We start from the raw sequence: 16,962 nt of genomic DNA, 5'->3' as shown, positions 1-16,962 counted from the left end.
ACCTTTTCGAGTAACGTTCTGTTTAACCTTTCAGCAACTCCATTTTGTTGGGGAGTATCACGAACAGTGAAATGCTTTATTATACCTTCTTCTCTACAAACTTTCAAAAATGGATCAGAGGTGTATTCACCACCATTATCTGACCTCAAAACTTTAATTTTCTTACCAGTTTGGTTTTCAATCATTTTCTTCCAGTTTAAGAAAATATTTAACACTTCATCTTTGTGTTTCATTGTATAAACCCAAGCTCTTCTAGAGTAGTCATCAATAAAGGTTACAAACCAGTGCTTACCACTCAATGATGCAATCTTGGTAGGACCCCAAACATCTGAATGCACATAATCTAGGATTCCTTTAGTTTGATGCACAACAATACTAAATTTAACTCTGGTTTGCTTACCTAAGACACAATGCTCACAGAAGTCGAGCTTGCAAGTTTTCGCTCCTTTCAGCAGTCCCTGTTTCACAAGGGCTTGAAGAGCTTTTTCACCAGCATGTCCAAGTCTCATATGCCATAACTTGGTGTTGTTAGTATCTGATTTTTCAGAAATTGTGGCTGCACCGCCTAAAACTGTTTTCCCTGCAGGAAATATATATTCTGCTTTCGGATTCCCTTCATCGTAACCAAAGCACCTTTAATAACTTTTAGAACACCATCTGACATATTTACATTAAACCCATTGTTGTCCAAGGCACCCAAAGAAATTAAATTTTTCTTCAAAGCAAGAACATACCACGCATTAGACAACTCTCTAACGATGCCATCATGGTGTTTCACCTTAATTGTTCCTACTCCCTTTTTATCACATGCATAATCATTACCCAATAAAACAGTTCCCGTCTTTACAACTTCTAGATTAGTAAACCAATCTCGATTTGGACACATATGATGAGAACAACCAGAATCCAAAATACATACATCCTAATCACAAGCAGAAGTAACAGCCAAAACATAATCAGATTCATCATCACTAAGTGCAACATTAGCATTGGTGTTTCTGTTATTCTTGTGCAACTTAGGGCAATCCTTTATCCAATGTCCCTTTGTATGACAAAATGCACATTCATCTTTGTCTAATATTTTTCTATTTTGTGAATTACCTCGTGGTCGAGACTGAGATCTTCTTCTGTTATTGAATCTCCGTCTTTTATTCATTCTGCCTCTAACAAACAAAGCATCTGATGCTGTATTATGGACTTGCTTATCTTTATGTCTAACTTCATGGTTCATCAATGCATTAGACACATTTTCAAAATTTATGGTGTCTTTACCATAAATTAAAGTAGTAGCTAAATAATCATACGCCTCAGGTAATGAATTTAACAAAATCAAGGCTTTATCTTCATCCTTGACATGTTCATCTAAATTTAACAAATCAACGATTAATTTGTTAAATGAATCGAGGTGTGTAATCATTTTCATATCTTCTTTGTATTGGAATCGGTATAACTGTTTTTTCAAATGGAGGCGATTTTCGATGCTCTTTGTCATGTACTTGTCCTCCAATTTTTGCCATAGCGACTTAGATGACATTTCTCGCATGACAAAATACTTTTGAGGTGTTGCAAGACATAAGCTAATTGTAGAGCAAGCCATTCGATTTAACTTGTTCCACTCAACTTTTTCCATATCCTCTAGCTTGTCTTCTAATGTCAGATCCAAATCTTGTTGAGCCAACACATCTTTAACCTCACATTGCCACATACCAAAGTTATTGTTCCATCGAACTTTTCAACTTCAAACATTGCATTTTGAACTGTCGTTTTTGCCAAACGCGAAGCGTGTGATTCCGGCAAAGGATGCGCGCCTCCCGATTCTGATTGATCACCCATCTTCGTCAAGCTGGTTTCAAATGCAAACTTTGATACGGATGAGCCTAGTGGCTCTGATACCAATTGTTGTGCTTGAGCACCAAATGGAACAAATAAAATGAAAGAAATAACTCTCAATTTATTAACTGATTGAGATAACAAATGTACAAAGAAGAATCTCACATATTGGCTCACACAAATTATTTCTACGTGGGCTCCTTTTATTACAAAACAAGTGGTTTGCCTTCTAATACGTAAAGCCATAAACAAGTTTGTGATGGAGAGAAAAACAAGGATAACCAATACAAAGTAATTGACCAAGATTTATATCGAGCCACATGTCAACACTATGCTCATACACTTCTGCTAAACCAAAATCCCCAAGTTTGGCATTAAAATCTGCATCGAGCATTATGTCGCAAGTTTTAACATCTCTATGAATTATTTGCCTCTCACACTCCTCGTGAAGATATGCAAGAGCAGATGAGACTCCGAGAACTATATTAAGCCTTTGCTTCTAGGATAGAACAATTGCTGAATTGAAGCTTTTGTGAAGAACTTAGCAGGGGCTTCCATTGGGTATACTCGTACACCAGGACTAACTCATTACCCTCACATCACCACCCATGAAGCTGAACCAGATTCTTGTGCCGCAAACAACCCACCATAGTTGCAAACTTTATGGTTTAAGGAGACTACCAATTCCATCAGCCCTCTCAAACCTTTTCACTATCACTTATCCACCAGAGGGCAGAGACTCCTTATAAACCTTAGCCGATGCCCCTTCCCCAACAACCCTGTTTCGGTTAAACCCCATTCTAGCTGATCTTGGTGACAAACTTTTCAAAACTTTATTTGCCTCAACTCAACAAGTTTTGCCCTCTCTGCTCCTTCTGGCAGTGACTTTTCTCTTCTACACACATACAAAACAAATGACGAAATGGAGTGCGAATATGGAGAGGACAAATGCGGCTCAACCTCCCAAACCAAGAGCCATCTCCAGTACCTTTGTTTTTCTTCCATGAGAACGATTTTCTGGGCTGCTTTTGGTACTTGAATCTTCTGGTGAAGAGCACGTGAAGCAGTCCCCTTCTTCAAACTCAACCGTAGTAATCCCAGTTGGAAGAGATCCGAAAGTCTTGAATCTCCACCTGCCAACAAGGTGAATTGAAGAGCCCTGCCCATTCTAGGCAGAAAAAGTGACACGCATGAACTCCTTGAACTGGTTGGAGAGGTCAATCTGAGCAACAAGAAGAGGCGTTGGAAGCCTAGTTGACGAGATCTGACCCAAACCCGAAAATATTGACAGCATCTCTGTACTAAATCAAGCGATAATCTCCCTCCCACTCGTCAAATCAATTCCTCTTAAAACAACATCGACACAGGCAACATTCACAACCGTGTTCACATGAGTACCAATGTGGTAAACCATTGAGGTCAGCGACCATAGGATCAAACCTGGTATCGAATTTCACAGCGATGAACGATTCATTCGACACCGACGATGGCTCCGGAAGGCTCATATATTCTGTTGGATGATCCCAGAGAATCGACATAATAATAAGAGATTAGTGAGGTTGGATGAATTGTACTGCCTATTACTTGTAAGAGCTCGATTCAGACTTCTCCATAAACTGTTTTCCCTGATCAATTTTTCTGACTGAAATAGACAATTCTGCTTGATTAACTTCCAACTGTCTTGTTCTTCGTATAAATTCCCCATCAATAAATCTAAAAGTTGAATCATACTATTCAGTGACGTCTTCGACCCTATGCACCGGTCGATCAACTCTGCGTATTTTCCAGGAAAAAACCTCTAACAGGAAAAGGGTGGGCAAACCTAATGGTAGTAGCTGCGACGGATTGTTGGCGGCCACTGGAAGCGGAGAGGTTTGGCGGCAACAGCTTGCTGCCTGGAGAGAAACACAGAGCAAAATCCAGTCTACTCCCAAGACGCCAAAGAGAGTCAAGTTAGGGTAAGTGTTGTAATTTGAATATTATATAGGGGGTAATTTAGGCCTTTCAAAAGTTCCGTCGAAAGCTCCCCATTGCTTCTACCATTCGTTTGGTTATGGTTTTAAAATGATTGAAAGCAGGTATTTGAGTTCAACCCTGTATCTTCTGAGTTGTTCTGACTGACAATTTGTTGACAAAAAACAAAAGAAAGAATTCCTGACTAATTTGAATTCTTTGTTTGACTGAGAGAAAGATGGCCCCTTCCGAACTCTAATTCCCTTACATTCTCGCTCTGAATTTCCCCAAAAACCCTCGCATTGCAGTCAATTTCTCTGAAAATTGAGGCGCTTCACTTGCATGTCGGACTCCTCAGCTACTGGCGAACTATGGTATGTTTCTTTGCCCATTTCCCAGTTCATTTTTCTTGCGATTTTTCAATTGAATTTTGTAATTTTGTTTGATTTTTTGAATTTTGCTTTTTGAAAGTTTGGATCTGCCAATTATTATTAGACTTGAATGGGCCTAGGTTAAGTTAGTAGGAACTCTCTGGTGGGTGTTTGAGGGAGTAGAATTATGGGATTTTAGGGAATAATGCAGTTTTTTGAAGTAAAGTTTTCGAGAGTGAAGTGGTGGGTGATCTGGTTTTGTGCCATTGGCAAAGCAAAAACCTTTTAGCGTTTGAACTTTGTCGATTGGTCTCCTCCTTTAAGTTTTGTGGCCATAAAGATGTCGGTTTTACCGGGAAAGCAGTAGATTTGACATATGCTATGCTGCGTTTTAGTGACTACGACATTCAACGATGGTCCATTATGTTAATTTTTTTTATTTTGACTGTCTAAAGTAGAGACTGGTGTACCATATTTTGACTATGCCATATCTGCAGTGTGCATGTACTGTACCATCCTAAAAGATGATGGTACTTGATCTTTAGAGAAAAACACTTCAAACCTAATGTTAAAAAATAAAAAAGCCCAACTGACTTGATGATGGAGAAAGTATTAAGATTTTGGAGAATGATGGTTAACCAGATTACAATATACCTGCCTGTACTTTAGTGGTTCTAATTTTTCACTTTTAGTAGTTGTACATTCCCCAGTTAAACTGCATAACATGCATTATATTTAGGGGTGTGCTATCCACACAACCCTTTCTACTTTATACACACCCTCTTAATTTGCGGGCATTGGATCGATTGAATTAAAGAAGATCAAATGACAGAAATTAACAAGGGGTGTGTGAGAAGTAAAAAAGGGTTTGTGGATATCAAACCCCTATATTTACAAGTGTTTGAGAATCACTGTTTTTTACCATTAGTGTCCAAATTTTGCGGTGCTTGATGTGGTTATGTCCTCTTTTATCAGTCAATAGGGGAAGGGGGAATAAAGAAGACGGGTGATATATTTTGCATTTATATGTGTGTGCAATTCGTATACAATAAAAAATGGGTTTATTGGTTCATTGGTGTAGCAGCTGTTATTTGATTCAGGGCTATTAAATAGATGTTTTTAATGGTAATCCTTGTCAAAATGTCAAGGTTTGTGAAATCACACCTTTTTGGCTGACTCAAAGATTAAGGGTGAACGGAAACATTTGTTTTTTTTTTAATTTTGGAACTTTGGATTGTTCATATGATTAAGGGTTGAATGGGTGAAATTTATATTTTACATCCCCATCACCTTATACTTTAAGCTTCTTCTGTTTGGTTGCTTATGTGCAGTTGGTATTTTGCAAGTATATATTTGGTTTGGGCTGTGGGACTTCCGATTGTTGTTATTTTCAGCCTATTGATTAATAAATAGGGAAGAAAAATGCTAACGTTGATTATGTTGTACTAGATGCAGGTGACAGCCTCTCCATATTGGGAGCAGCCTCTCCATAAATGGGGGTAAGGCTAGCCGACATTCACCTTTCCCAGACCCTGCGTAAAGCGGGAGCCTTGTGCACTGGGTACGACCTTTTTTAGATGCAGGTGACTGTTTGTCAAACGTGTGGGGACAAAGGTATCGAAGATGCTTTGCTTTACTGTGACAAGTGCCAGAATTACGCTCTTCATCGGTATAACTTGTTTCAATTGTGCTTTTGTTTTTCTTTTTTCAGTCTCCTTAAAAAGATGTGACAATACTGTTATATATGTGCCACACTATTCTAAAATATGCTCATTTCCTGGTTATTGAAGTTTGGGTTCAGTCCTTGAAATCATATGTACAAATATAAGAGCACACAAAGTGACCTACTTCGAACTCTCAATATTTTTGTAATTGGTTCTGCATGTGCTGCTGGTTGAATGACGAATCTTCTCTTTTATTTCTGTTTTCCAGTTATTGCCTTAATGTACCAGCACAGAATATTTTTGATGAAGATCTGACTTGGCTTTGTGAGGATTGTGATCCAAAGATTGTAAAACCTTCTAGAATTGATAAATCAGTAAGATCAACGGAAATTTGTCTTAACAAGAAGTTCAAGAAGAGGAAAAAGAAGTTCAAGAAGAGGAAAAAGAAGAGTAACAGAAAGACTTTACCTATATACAGGGCTAAAAAGAAGGTGCGGAAATGTGAAGGGGCTAACATGAAGGTGCAGATATGTGAAGGGCCTAACATGAAGGTATATGAAGGGGCTAACACAAAGGTGCAGATATGTGAAGGTAGTACCTCTGAACATGAGGCCGAGGGTAGTAATGATTGTGATAATGGTCAGAAGCTTGGTAGTCGGTGCAGTGAGGTTCATAAGGATGAATTCAATTCCTCCAATGACATTGCCAAATCTGTGGAAACCTCTCTAGTTACTACTTGCGACCCTTTAAAAATCTCAGCAATCATTTGTTATGTTGCTGCACAGCCTATTATTGATCCAATCTGGAGGTAAAACTTTTTTTGCTTTCCGACTCTTTTGAGTTATGGTGAACGTGTTCAAGCACATCTAGTGCAGGGTATAACTGTGAGATGCTTTGTCTAAATGACAGGGGAAGTCTCAGCATATTCAACAAAGACTTCAACATTGTTAGTGGACTTGTAGCCCATCTTTCTAGCTTAGCATGTCCTAAAGTACGTGAGGAGGCAGAATTGCTACCGTTGCTGCTTTTTCCAGAACTGGTTAATAGAACAGATGTGTGGCCCAAAGCTTTCGAGAAGTGTGGACCTAACGATCAGAGTATTGCTCTTTATTTCTTTCCTGATAACGAAAGGTGATAAATTTGACCGTGTTTCTTGTTTCCATCTACTTTTCCTGTATGGATTGGATTTCTTACAAAGCAACATCCCTTTTCTTTTTATTTTTTGGTACAGAGATGAGAAGGATTTTGATACCCTGGTGGTTAGCATGATCCAGGATGATTTAGCTATGAGAGCTGTGCTGGAGGATGCTGAGCTCTTAGTTTTCACGTCAGTTATACTGCCAGAGCAGTATCGAAGTGAGTCCCGAAATCTCTGCTTGTTTGTAGCTTTTCTACTTCCTTTTCTTTCACAAGTAAAGAAAACAAAAATCTTATAGCTCTTCTGGACAAGTTAATAACATGATTGAATTTATCGGGTTGCAGGATTTCAGACAAAGTTTTATTTGTGGGGAGTATTTAGGGCAAAGCAATTTCCACAGTTAACAAATAGTAGTGTTGGTGTCGGGGAGAAAGACGTTGCGATGCCCTTAACCTGTTACGGGCAGAGTCCAGTTAGTACGTTGAGCAACAATGTTGATATTACTTGTGCTCCCGTGCCTCTGAATTCATATTGTCCATCGGTCATGTGATGTATTTTAATCAAACCCTGTATATTATGTTTAGTTTAACCTCAAGATGCTACTAATTTTAGTGACGCATGGATGTAGTTTTTAGTGTTAAGACTTCTTGTCCGGCCTGTCATGTATAGGGCAGCTTTGTTCCCATTGAATGAAAACTAATTGTGAAATCTGTACATATGGCACTTGGACTTTTAGGTAAGTGCGCAAATACTACCATGAACTAAAAGTTTTTACAATTTACCACCTAACAAAGTATGGTTGGGGTCCAAATAATGCACATCAGCACTTCTTAAAACCGGATTGAGATCCTCTCTGGATCTCACACTTTGGAGCCGGACTCAGTAATCTAGACTCTTGAATTTAAGTCATGCAGCATTGCAGCCCCATGAGCCCATTCTATTGGTTTACTTCACACACAATCTCTCACCAACGTTCATATATCTCTGTCTTAAAGTGTCCGGATTGTTGGATTCGTAGGCTCTGAGATCCGGAGAGGATCTCAATACCTTAAAAAAGAATGTGCGGAGAGATTTACTACAGTTTTTGTCTCCTAAAATATTTACGTACAAAGACATAAATGGGCTTCACCCAACAAGAAACCAATGAGGTTAAAATAAAGAGGCCCAAGAGTGGCCACAAACAAAAACTCCAGAAGCTTTAAGTAAAGGATGATCCGCGGAAGATGCCAGGAAGGAGAGAAATTTACATGCCATTTCTCTCTCTCTCTCTCTCTCTCTCTCTCGTCACAGTATGAAAACATTGAAAAGAAAAAAGGAATGCCGAGTGCGAGATTGAAGTGATAAATGAAAAATTGTCAAAGCCATAGTGCTATAGTTGTTGCCAGTCCTTTTCAGCATGTTATAAACGATCGAAAGTACTAATGTTATCATTTTCACTTCTCATACTCTACGCAACTACAAGGAAATAGGCCTTAATGGTCAAGGTATGTGTCTCATCTGTCATACCACACTTAGTTTAAAAAAGGTAAATGATGAAACAATTGTGTCTAGGGTACTCAAATCTTGCATAATTTTGAACATTGGTTACTTGCCCTAAGCCTGCTTGTTAATAACTTTTTAACACTTTTGTTTTGTTTTGTTTTAAGTATAGGTAAATATATAAGTGAAATTGTTACTAACAGTATAGTCATACCCGTCATCATGCTCATGTGATCGACTATCAACTTAAATTAAGAGCATTTTATCGATATGTCAAACTTAAACTGAAGTATTCTTTCTTCAATTAATACGTGAATTCTTGGTTGATTAGGCTTACCATGACATCAGGCTGTTAAAGTGTAGAGTCTCACAATATATAATTTTCACATTTAAAAAACACAAGTTTCACCGTGAAGAGTTGTTATTTTCTTTAGATGTTGCGTTTAAGGAGATGGAACTCAATTTGCAATTACCGAAGACCATCACCGCCACCGTTACTATAACTTCTGCCACCACTAGTCTTAGTTGGGCATCCCACTGGCCCCATTCCTATTTGCGATATTGAATGATGATATCTTAAGATCTATGAGAGAGTCGGTGAGAGATGAGAGACTCGAACTTCTATTTTATCCTTTTGGAAAGAAAAATATGATTAGATCAATAATTAGTCGGTCCAATATTGATAACTAAAATCTACTTCATTTTAACTTAATGTAGGAGATTCTATTATTTTCATTATTTCAATCCGATAAATATATATATATATATTCTTTTATTCTTTTATCATCTATCGTGAAACAAATACTAGCCTTTCTTTGTAGTTATAGTTATACAACTTGCACGTATCTGTATGTCCGTGTATTAATGAGGTTAAGAAAAGCTGATGTCCAACCTGGACTTCTGTATTAATCCAGCCTGTTGAGGCCGCCAACCTAAATGTAACTTCTTCTTTTTTTCAACAATTAATGTTACAAATTGATCTTTTGTGGAATAATCTATCCTTAATTATGTGCACTTAACCACTTCAAGCATTGTTATCGGATACTTAATATAAAATTATTAAAAATAAAAGTATACCAAGCACGCAAATGAATATGTTGACTTTGAGGCCTCCGAAAATGGATTATGGATGTCTCGTTAAGCACCAGATAATTAACGGCAATACTTTATTTTAATCTTCTAGAGGGAAGGGATAATAAAGTGAGCAGGTGAAGGAGTTTACTTTTACGTAGTCAAATACCATATCTAGGAAACTTCTTTGATTAATCACATTGTTATTATTAGTTAAAGTAAAATTAATCTGTAAAAGTCAGATTAATCATGCGCGCGCGCACACATATATATATATAGAAGGATAATGTTAAGTACAACTAAATTTGCAAACCAAATGACGTGTCACTAATAAGAAATAAACACATTAATCAATAGTTAAGTAATAATCCAATCATAAACAACCTCATCATTTGGTTTACAAAATTTAGTTAAATTTTTTTGTCTATCTAGCATTACCCTTTAGAGAAATGTTAAGGAGACTCACTATGGATCTTCTATCACATCATTTTTTTTGCACAATATTTTATAATGTTGACATGAGAATTGACGTTAAACTGTGAAACGGTAGAAAGTCTATAAAGAGTCATACTTTTGAGATAGTCCCCTTAGCATTTTGTCATATATTTATATTTATATGGTGTAGTTGGAGAGTCGTGGACTGCTCGTGGAGAATACAAATTAGTGCTGGAGTTTTGAGGAGTCTGTAAAATTCAAGGTTGAAAGTAATCAAAGCACAAGCCACAAGGCATTTTGTTCTTGGTACTTCGTTGGGTTAGCTTGGCTGGCCATTAACAATTTTTGTTCGGGTCCGGCCGGTGGATTTATGGAGGGATGAATTGGCCATACAACATTTTCTATTTTATTTTTCCATTTGGATAACCTGGGCATAGTCCCATACATGCATGCAAAATTGCAATTTTTAGAATGTTCCAAAACTCTATAATATTAACTTCTGTTTCGTAATAAAAAGTATTGTGTTGGAGTGTGAACAACAACTCTCTATATATAGCAAGAATAAGAATTTTCTTTTCACTTTTATTCTGCCACTGCTTGTAAATTAACGAAATTGACCTCAAAAAGTTAGACTATGCAAGTCACGCGACTAACAAAACAAAAGTGTGCATGGTAGGTAATTGAATGTAGCATATTGTGTTTCAAGCCTAGCTAGGTAATTAACTGTAATTTTGTAGTCACAGTTGGTAAATACACAAAAGTGATAAGATTCAGTTAGTGTCATTTGTGTAAAATTCCCTTAATCATATAGAGGTACCCCTCCAGCCGAGAGGTTTTTTCTTTTGTCGAATACATAAATTTTGGGAGCAAGAAAAAAAAAGGAATTAAGCTTAATGATATTTTTCTTCGTAATTGGTATAAGTCCAAGATTCGATATATATCCCTGTATGTTGATAAGGGTTGGATTGGGATATATAACTCACAGTATTCTAAATATGTTGAAAGACCCTTCGTGTACTTCACACAACTTTTTACTTGTTGCGACCTTCCTTAATAGTTGGATGATACCAATTCTTTATTATAGGCTTTGTTTCTAGGATTGGATTGAAAAATATATCTCACTATATTCAAAGCATATGTTGAAACATCACATAGTTGTTTCGACATTTCTTGTGTTTTTTTTTTTCTTCATTTCAGCCTTGAACAAAATTGGTCTAGTACTTAGCATCCTCATTTCATATAGGTTTGTACTTGTTTTGACATTTCTTGTGTTTTTTTATCGCGCACAGAATTTGGGCTACATGTCTCCCTTGTATTTTTTTTCTTGTTCTTTTCCAAGTATAATTTGTCAGGTATTGGTGTTTACAAGAGAAGAGGGGAGAAAAGATATGTTCAAGGCTGAAATGAAAAAATTGTGTTCAACTTGATGCTACAATTTAAAGTAGAAGATGAATTACTCACTAAGAAAATTTATTTATTATAATCCCTCAAAATTGAAGGATCGGAAGAGATAAATTTTCTTTATGTGTAATTTGACTAATGCTGTCAAAAGGAAAACTCATTCACCTCTACATTCAATATACTTAAGGCTATGTTAAGGATTGAGGCCAAGTTAGTAGGGAATGAACTACAAAATGTTAGAAGCACTAGTAAAAAAAACACTTTGCGCGACGCAGGAGCTTCGTCGCGCAAAGTCAAAAAAAAGTCGCGCAAAAATTAGCGCAACGAACCTTCGTCGCGCACCAACCGTCGCGCCAAGGCAGTGACAGAAGGGTTTGCGCGACGAAGAAGTTACCTTCGTTGCGCAAACCCATTTTGCGCGACGAAAGACCTGCGTCGCGCAAAGTGGGTTTGCGCAACGAAGGTAACTTATGCGTCGCGCAAAGTGGGTTTGCACGACGCAGGTCCTGCGTCACGCAAACCCACTTTGCGCGACGCAGGTATCTTCTTCGTCGCGCAAACCCTTTTTTTTTTTTGTAAAAATATTTGTTTTTTTTTTAATAAATATTGTAATAAATTCTAAACAATAATTAATAAACCAAGAAAAAGTATTTAATTATGAAATATATGAAAATGTACATACAAGATGTCCAAACAAAAAAGAAAAAACTACAACATGGGGCCTAATCGAATGCAAAAAACTACACTCATGTATTGCTTATATTTTGTCATTCCTAAGCTGGTTGGAGCCCTTATTCATGTGCTCCATGTTCCAAGAGGGGTCTACTGGAGGACGTTGGAATTTCTCTGGTTTCAAGGCCAATGCGAAATTGGGCAATGTTGGTGCTATCTCCATGATTCTGCAGTTGAAATATCCAAAAACACACGTTAATTATTCCCGAGGATTTTTTCTATGTATCATCAACCAAGAACATTGAGATTGCAATTAGGGGTGCCAAGAGTGAAAAGGAGATTGCATTTAGGCATAAACAAAATACTATTGGTAATAGTTCTCTCAGGTAGGACATACTTTTCGTGTGAGTACAGATCACGTTTTATCCGCACTTTGCTTGAAGCATCTTTTGGAATTTTCTCAGATAGATACTTCATGGTTCCCCAGAGCGGTGGATTTCTGCATAATGTGTATAAAAAAGCACTTAACCATTAAAAGAAGAAAGATTGACAAGAAGAAGAAAACTGATCAGCTAATGGACATTTCAATCATGAAACATCCAATGCTACATACGAGACGGTAGATCTTCACAACACGACACAAATTTCAAGAAGGGCCTGTAGAATAATCTTTGCTAATATCTAGAGATTGGACTAGACTCTAGAGTAGATAATTTAGGAGACAGTTTTCTTAGGAAGAGTTCTCGTAGAAACTGAACTCCATCTTAATGGCCTAAGGTTGCAAATCTCATACGAAAGACAATTTTATGTTCGTTCCTTGTACGTGTTTGTGTTTGACGTTCTTGGAGATAGGGAGAGAGGATAAAGATATTACGGCTACAACATATACTTTATTGCCCCTAGAAAAAACAGGCAGATAATCTCCTAGATGTCAGCCAATAAAATCAGCAAAATGAATACGCAAATACAGCCTCTACCTACCTTGACAAAGGGGGAGCAGCGTTAAATGCTTCGCATGCCTTACTTTCTTTGAAATACTCATCTGCTGCTTGCAAAGCAGCTACAGCCATCCCATGAAATTTTTCAGTGTTACCCTCATCAAGGATCAAACCATGATAGTAATATGCAGCAGCCTGGTAAATTGGGAAGGTCAAAATTGGAAGAACTTTGGTTAGCTGTTCAGAACACAAACTTCAATCGTAATTCGTAATTAAAATCAAATATTCAACATTAGCAGCGTAAGACCCCTCCCTATCAGCTAGATCAACTCGAAAGATTGAACTAAACTACATGGTTCTTCATGAATAGTTCAATATACTTTCATTTGGCAGTTACTCGTTCAGAAAAGACAATAGCGTATCAGAACCTAGAACATAGGTATCAAAATCTGCATGCACGTAATCTAATACAAGGGAAGACAAAAGGAAAACCTAAGAATGTAGCCAAAATTATATATGACATGTAACTGATATGAAGTTAGCTTGTGATAATGATAGCATTGCCATTAAGTGCAAAATCAGGGGTTTCAAATTTTGAATTATATGTTCTGATCACTGAATGATATGTTCTGCAAAGAATACAAAAACCTTGTTTGCATCAAATTATCTGCAAATAAAGTCATCTAAACAACTTAAAGAACATGTAAATTCTGAACAATTTCTATTTTGGTTTCAGGACAGGGTCCTAGCTACAAACAGAAGCAACTGTGGATTGAAACAGAAGGATGCCTGTGGACTATAGTATAGTCCACACCTAATAATCATTAATTTCATGGAAAGTTGTTCTATGCAATGCAACTAGTTAGTTGTGATCATATGAGAAAAATCCATCACCTAATAACCATTAATTTCCCAGAGCTAGTAATTATACAAGCTTTAACACAATACTAATCAGCTGCAAGAACGAAAGAAAGCAGTACATGTGAGCTAAACTAAAATAATTCCAACAAAAACATACAAAAATAACTCAAATTCGATTCAACACTAAAACCCCCAATTTAATCCTAAAATTCGATTTAACACTAAAACCCACAATTTCTATTTTAATTTTCCTAATTGAATCTAATTACAATACCAAAATCTTCAAATTAAGGCATTAGAAAGAAGAAAAATACAGAATTAAGCAAAGATAGGTATTGGCTCGGTGCAGTCGAAAGGAAGGAAGGATGAGGAGGATGTTGGCTGGGTGGGTGCAGACGGGAGGAAGGAAGGATGAGGAGGAGGCTGGGTGGGTGGGTGCAGTCGGAGGAAGGAAGAGAGAGAGACGGAGTGAGAGAGAGAGAGACGAGTGAGACCGAGTAAGAGAGGGAAGAGAGACAGGCAAAATACAGAATTAAGCAAAGATAAGTACTGGCTGGGTGCAGTCGGAAGGAAGGAAGGATGATGAGGATGCTGGCTGGGTGGGTGCAGACGGGAGGAAGGAAGGATGAGGAGGAGGCTGGGTGCAGTCGGAGGAAGGAAGAGAGAGACAGAGTGAGAGAGAGGCACGAGAGAGATCGAGTAAGAGAGGGAAGAGAGACCGGAAAAATTGGAATAATTTTAAAAAAAAAGCGCCTATTAACGAAAATAATGCCGCCAAAATTTTGATAGATTGCGCGACGTAGGTATACATCATGACGTCGCGCAAAGTGTTTTTGCCCGACGATCTAATTGTGGCGTCGCGCAAGTTATATATATATATTTTTTTAAATACTGAAAATGTGACTTTATTCCTTTTAAATTCAATTTTTTTAACATAAAGCCCACAATAATATATTTTTCTAACAAAAACCCGATCCGAATTACAATAATAAATTTAAAGCTACTTAACAAATATATTTACCATTCAATTTCTTAAGTGTTATACGTACAAAATAACGGGACAAACCCTTTCAATGATTATACATAAAAAATCTCGATTTAACGACTATTTTAACTCCGATTTTGATGATTTTTTCACAGCTACACTCATTGACCCTATATGAATATAATGAACTAATTCGATTGTCAATTTAAAACGTTCACACAAGTTGATACCACAAAATCTTATGTTATACTTAATGAAAGTATAAATAAACTCCAAGTATTAGTGAATCTATTGTTTTGATGGGAAACGCATTGTACGAAACTAGTTTCAACGATCCAACCGTCAAACTTGTTTGTATATGTTTCGAGATCACATACACCAAAAATCGCAAAAAACAAACATTCAGATATCAAGTAACAGGACAAACATTGTTGACGGTTATCAACGAAAAATCACGATTTAACGGTAGTTTTAACTCCGATTTTGATGATTTTTAATAGCTACACTCCTTGACCCTATATGAATATAATGAACTAATTCGATCGTCAATTTAAAACGTTCACACAAGTTGATACCACAAAATCTTATGTTATACTTAATGAAAGTATAAATAAACTCCAAGTATTAGTGAATCTATTGTTTTGATGGGAAACGCATTGTACGAAACTAGTTTCAACGATCCAACCGTCAAACTTGTTTGTATATGTTTCGAGATCACATACGCCAAAAATCGCAAAAAACAAACATTCAGATATCAAGTAACAGGACAAACATTTTTTACGGTTATCAACGAAAAATCACGATTTAACGGTAGTTTTAACTCCGATTTTGATGATTTTTAATAGCTACACTCCTTGACCCTATATGAATATAATGAACTAATTCGATCGTCAATTTAAAACGTTCACACAAGTTGATATCACAAAATCATATGTTATACTTAATAAAAGTATAAACAAACTCCAAGTGTTAGTGAATCTATCGTTTTGATGAGAAACACATTGTACGAAACTAGTTTCAACGATCCAACCGTCAAACTTGTTTGTATATTCTTCGAGATTGCATACGCCAAAAAAAAAAACAAACATTCAGATATCAAGTAACGGGACAAACCTTTTCGATGGCTATAAACGAAAAATCACGATTTAACGGGACAAACCTTTTCAATGAACTAATTCGATTGTCAATTTAAAATATTTACACAAGTGGATACCAGAAAAGAAAAGGCAATGCAAGAACCCCAAAAGAAAAGGAAAAGGGCCAAAAAAAAAAAAACCTTGCGCGACGTAGGTCTTCGTCGCGCAAAGCTGTTTTGCGCGACGCAGGTGTACCTACGTTGCGCAAAGTGTTTTTTTTTTTTTGCCCCTTTTCCTTCTTCTTCCCTTTTGCTTATGAGTACAAAATAAATAAATTAAAATCTACTTAGTAAATATATATATATATATATATACCATAATAAACTAATTCAATCGTCAATTTAAAATATTTATACTAGTGGATACCACAAAATCTTATGTTATACTTAATGAAAGTATAAATAAAACTCGAAGTCTTAGTGAATGTATCGTTTTAATGGGAAACGTATTGTACGAAACTAGTTTCAACAATCAAACCGTCAAACTTGTTTGCATATGCTTCGAGATTGCATACGCCAAAAATTGCAAAAAACAAACATTCAGATATCAAGTAACGGGACAAACCTTTTCGACGGCTATAAACGAAAAATCACGATTTAACTGTTATTTTAACTCCGATTTTGATGATTTTTTATAGATACACTCTTTAACCCTATATGAATACAATGAACTAATTCAATCGTCAATTTAAAATATTTACACAAGTGAATACCAGAAAAGAAAAGGCAATGCAAGAACCTCAAAAGAAAAGGAAAAGGGCAAAAAAAAAAAAAAAAAAAACATTATGCGCGACGTAGGTCTTCGTCGCGCAAAGCTGTTTTGCGCGACGCAGGTGTACCTACGTTGCGCAAAGTGTTTTTTTTTTTTTTTGCCCCTTTTCCTTCTTCCCTTTTGCTTATAAGTACAAAATAAATAAATAAAAATCTACTTAGTAAATATATATATACCATAATAAACTAATTCGATCATCAATTTAAAATATTTACACTAGTGGATACCACAAAATCTTATGTTATACTTAATGAAAG

General features: G+C 36.5%; 2 protein-coding genes across 6 annotated transcripts; one reads left to right on the top strand and one right to left on the bottom strand.

Annotated features, from left to right (window-relative positions):
• Positions 1–3,562: 3,562 nt before the first annotated feature.
• LOC103436597 (PHD finger-containing protein 1-like) lies at positions 3,563–7,737 on the top strand. 5 transcript variants are annotated; one of them, XM_070807120.1, is made up of 7 exons: positions 3,563–3,788; positions 4,022–4,157; positions 5,610–5,823; positions 6,087–6,626; positions 6,728–6,949; positions 7,050–7,174; positions 7,301–7,737. In XM_070807120.1, exons 3-7 carry the CDS (start codon positions 5,732–5,734, stop codon positions 7,504–7,506), a joined length of 1,185 nt encoding a protein of 394 aa, XP_070663221.1. In that variant the 5' UTR covers positions 3,563–3,788; positions 4,022–4,157; positions 5,610–5,731; the 3' UTR covers positions 7,507–7,737. The 5 variants fall into 5 exon arrangements, with proteins under 5 accessions (XP_070663221.1, XP_070663220.1, XP_028965026.1 ...); XM_070807119.1 differs by having other exon boundaries at positions 5,604–5,823; XM_029109193.2 differs by having other exon boundaries at positions 3,568–3,788; positions 5,738–5,823.
• Positions 7,738–11,975: 4,238 nt separating this feature from the next.
• LOC114827241 (uncharacterized) lies at positions 11,976–13,230 on the bottom strand. The gene is made up of 3 exons (XM_029108896.2): positions 12,996–13,230; positions 12,412–12,513; positions 11,976–12,241 (listed from the first exon to the last, which is right to left on the bottom strand). Exons 1-3 carry the CDS (start codon positions 13,082–13,084, stop codon positions 12,100–12,102), a joined length of 333 nt encoding a protein of 110 aa, XP_028964729.1. The 5' UTR covers positions 13,085–13,230; the 3' UTR covers positions 11,976–12,099.
• Positions 13,231–16,962: the final 3,732 nt, after the last annotated feature.

This window comes from Malus domestica, chromosome 10, assembly GCF_042453785.1.
Source record: "Malus domestica chromosome 10, GDT2T_hap1".
NCBI classification, from domain to species: domain Eukaryota; kingdom Viridiplantae; phylum Streptophyta; class Magnoliopsida; order Rosales; family Rosaceae; genus Malus; species Malus domestica.
Note: the sequence above shows the minus strand (reverse complement) of the source record. Positions and strands in the feature narration are given on the sequence as shown.

Coding starts and splice junctions, on each gene's coding strand:
- LOC114827241 (XM_029108896.2), bottom strand. CDS start 13,084: ATGGCTGTAGCTGCTTTGCAAGCAGCAGATGAGTATTTCAAAGAAAGT. Junction 12,514..12,995: donor GCTGCTCCCCCTTTGTCAAG/GTAGGTAGAGGC, acceptor CACATTATGCAG/AAATCCACCGCTCTGGGGAA. Junction 12,242..12,411: donor GATCTGTACTCACACGAAAA/GTATGTCCTACC, acceptor TTTCAACTGCAG/AATCATGGAGATAGCACCAA.
- LOC103436597 (XM_070807118.1), top strand. Junction 6,627..6,727: donor ATTATTGATCCAATCTGGAG/GTAAAACTTTTT, acceptor TCTAAATGACAG/GGGAAGTCTCAGCATATTCA. Junction 6,950..7,049: donor TTCTTTCCTGATAACGAAAG/GTGATAAATTTG, acceptor TTTTTGGTACAG/AGATGAGAAGGATTTTGATA.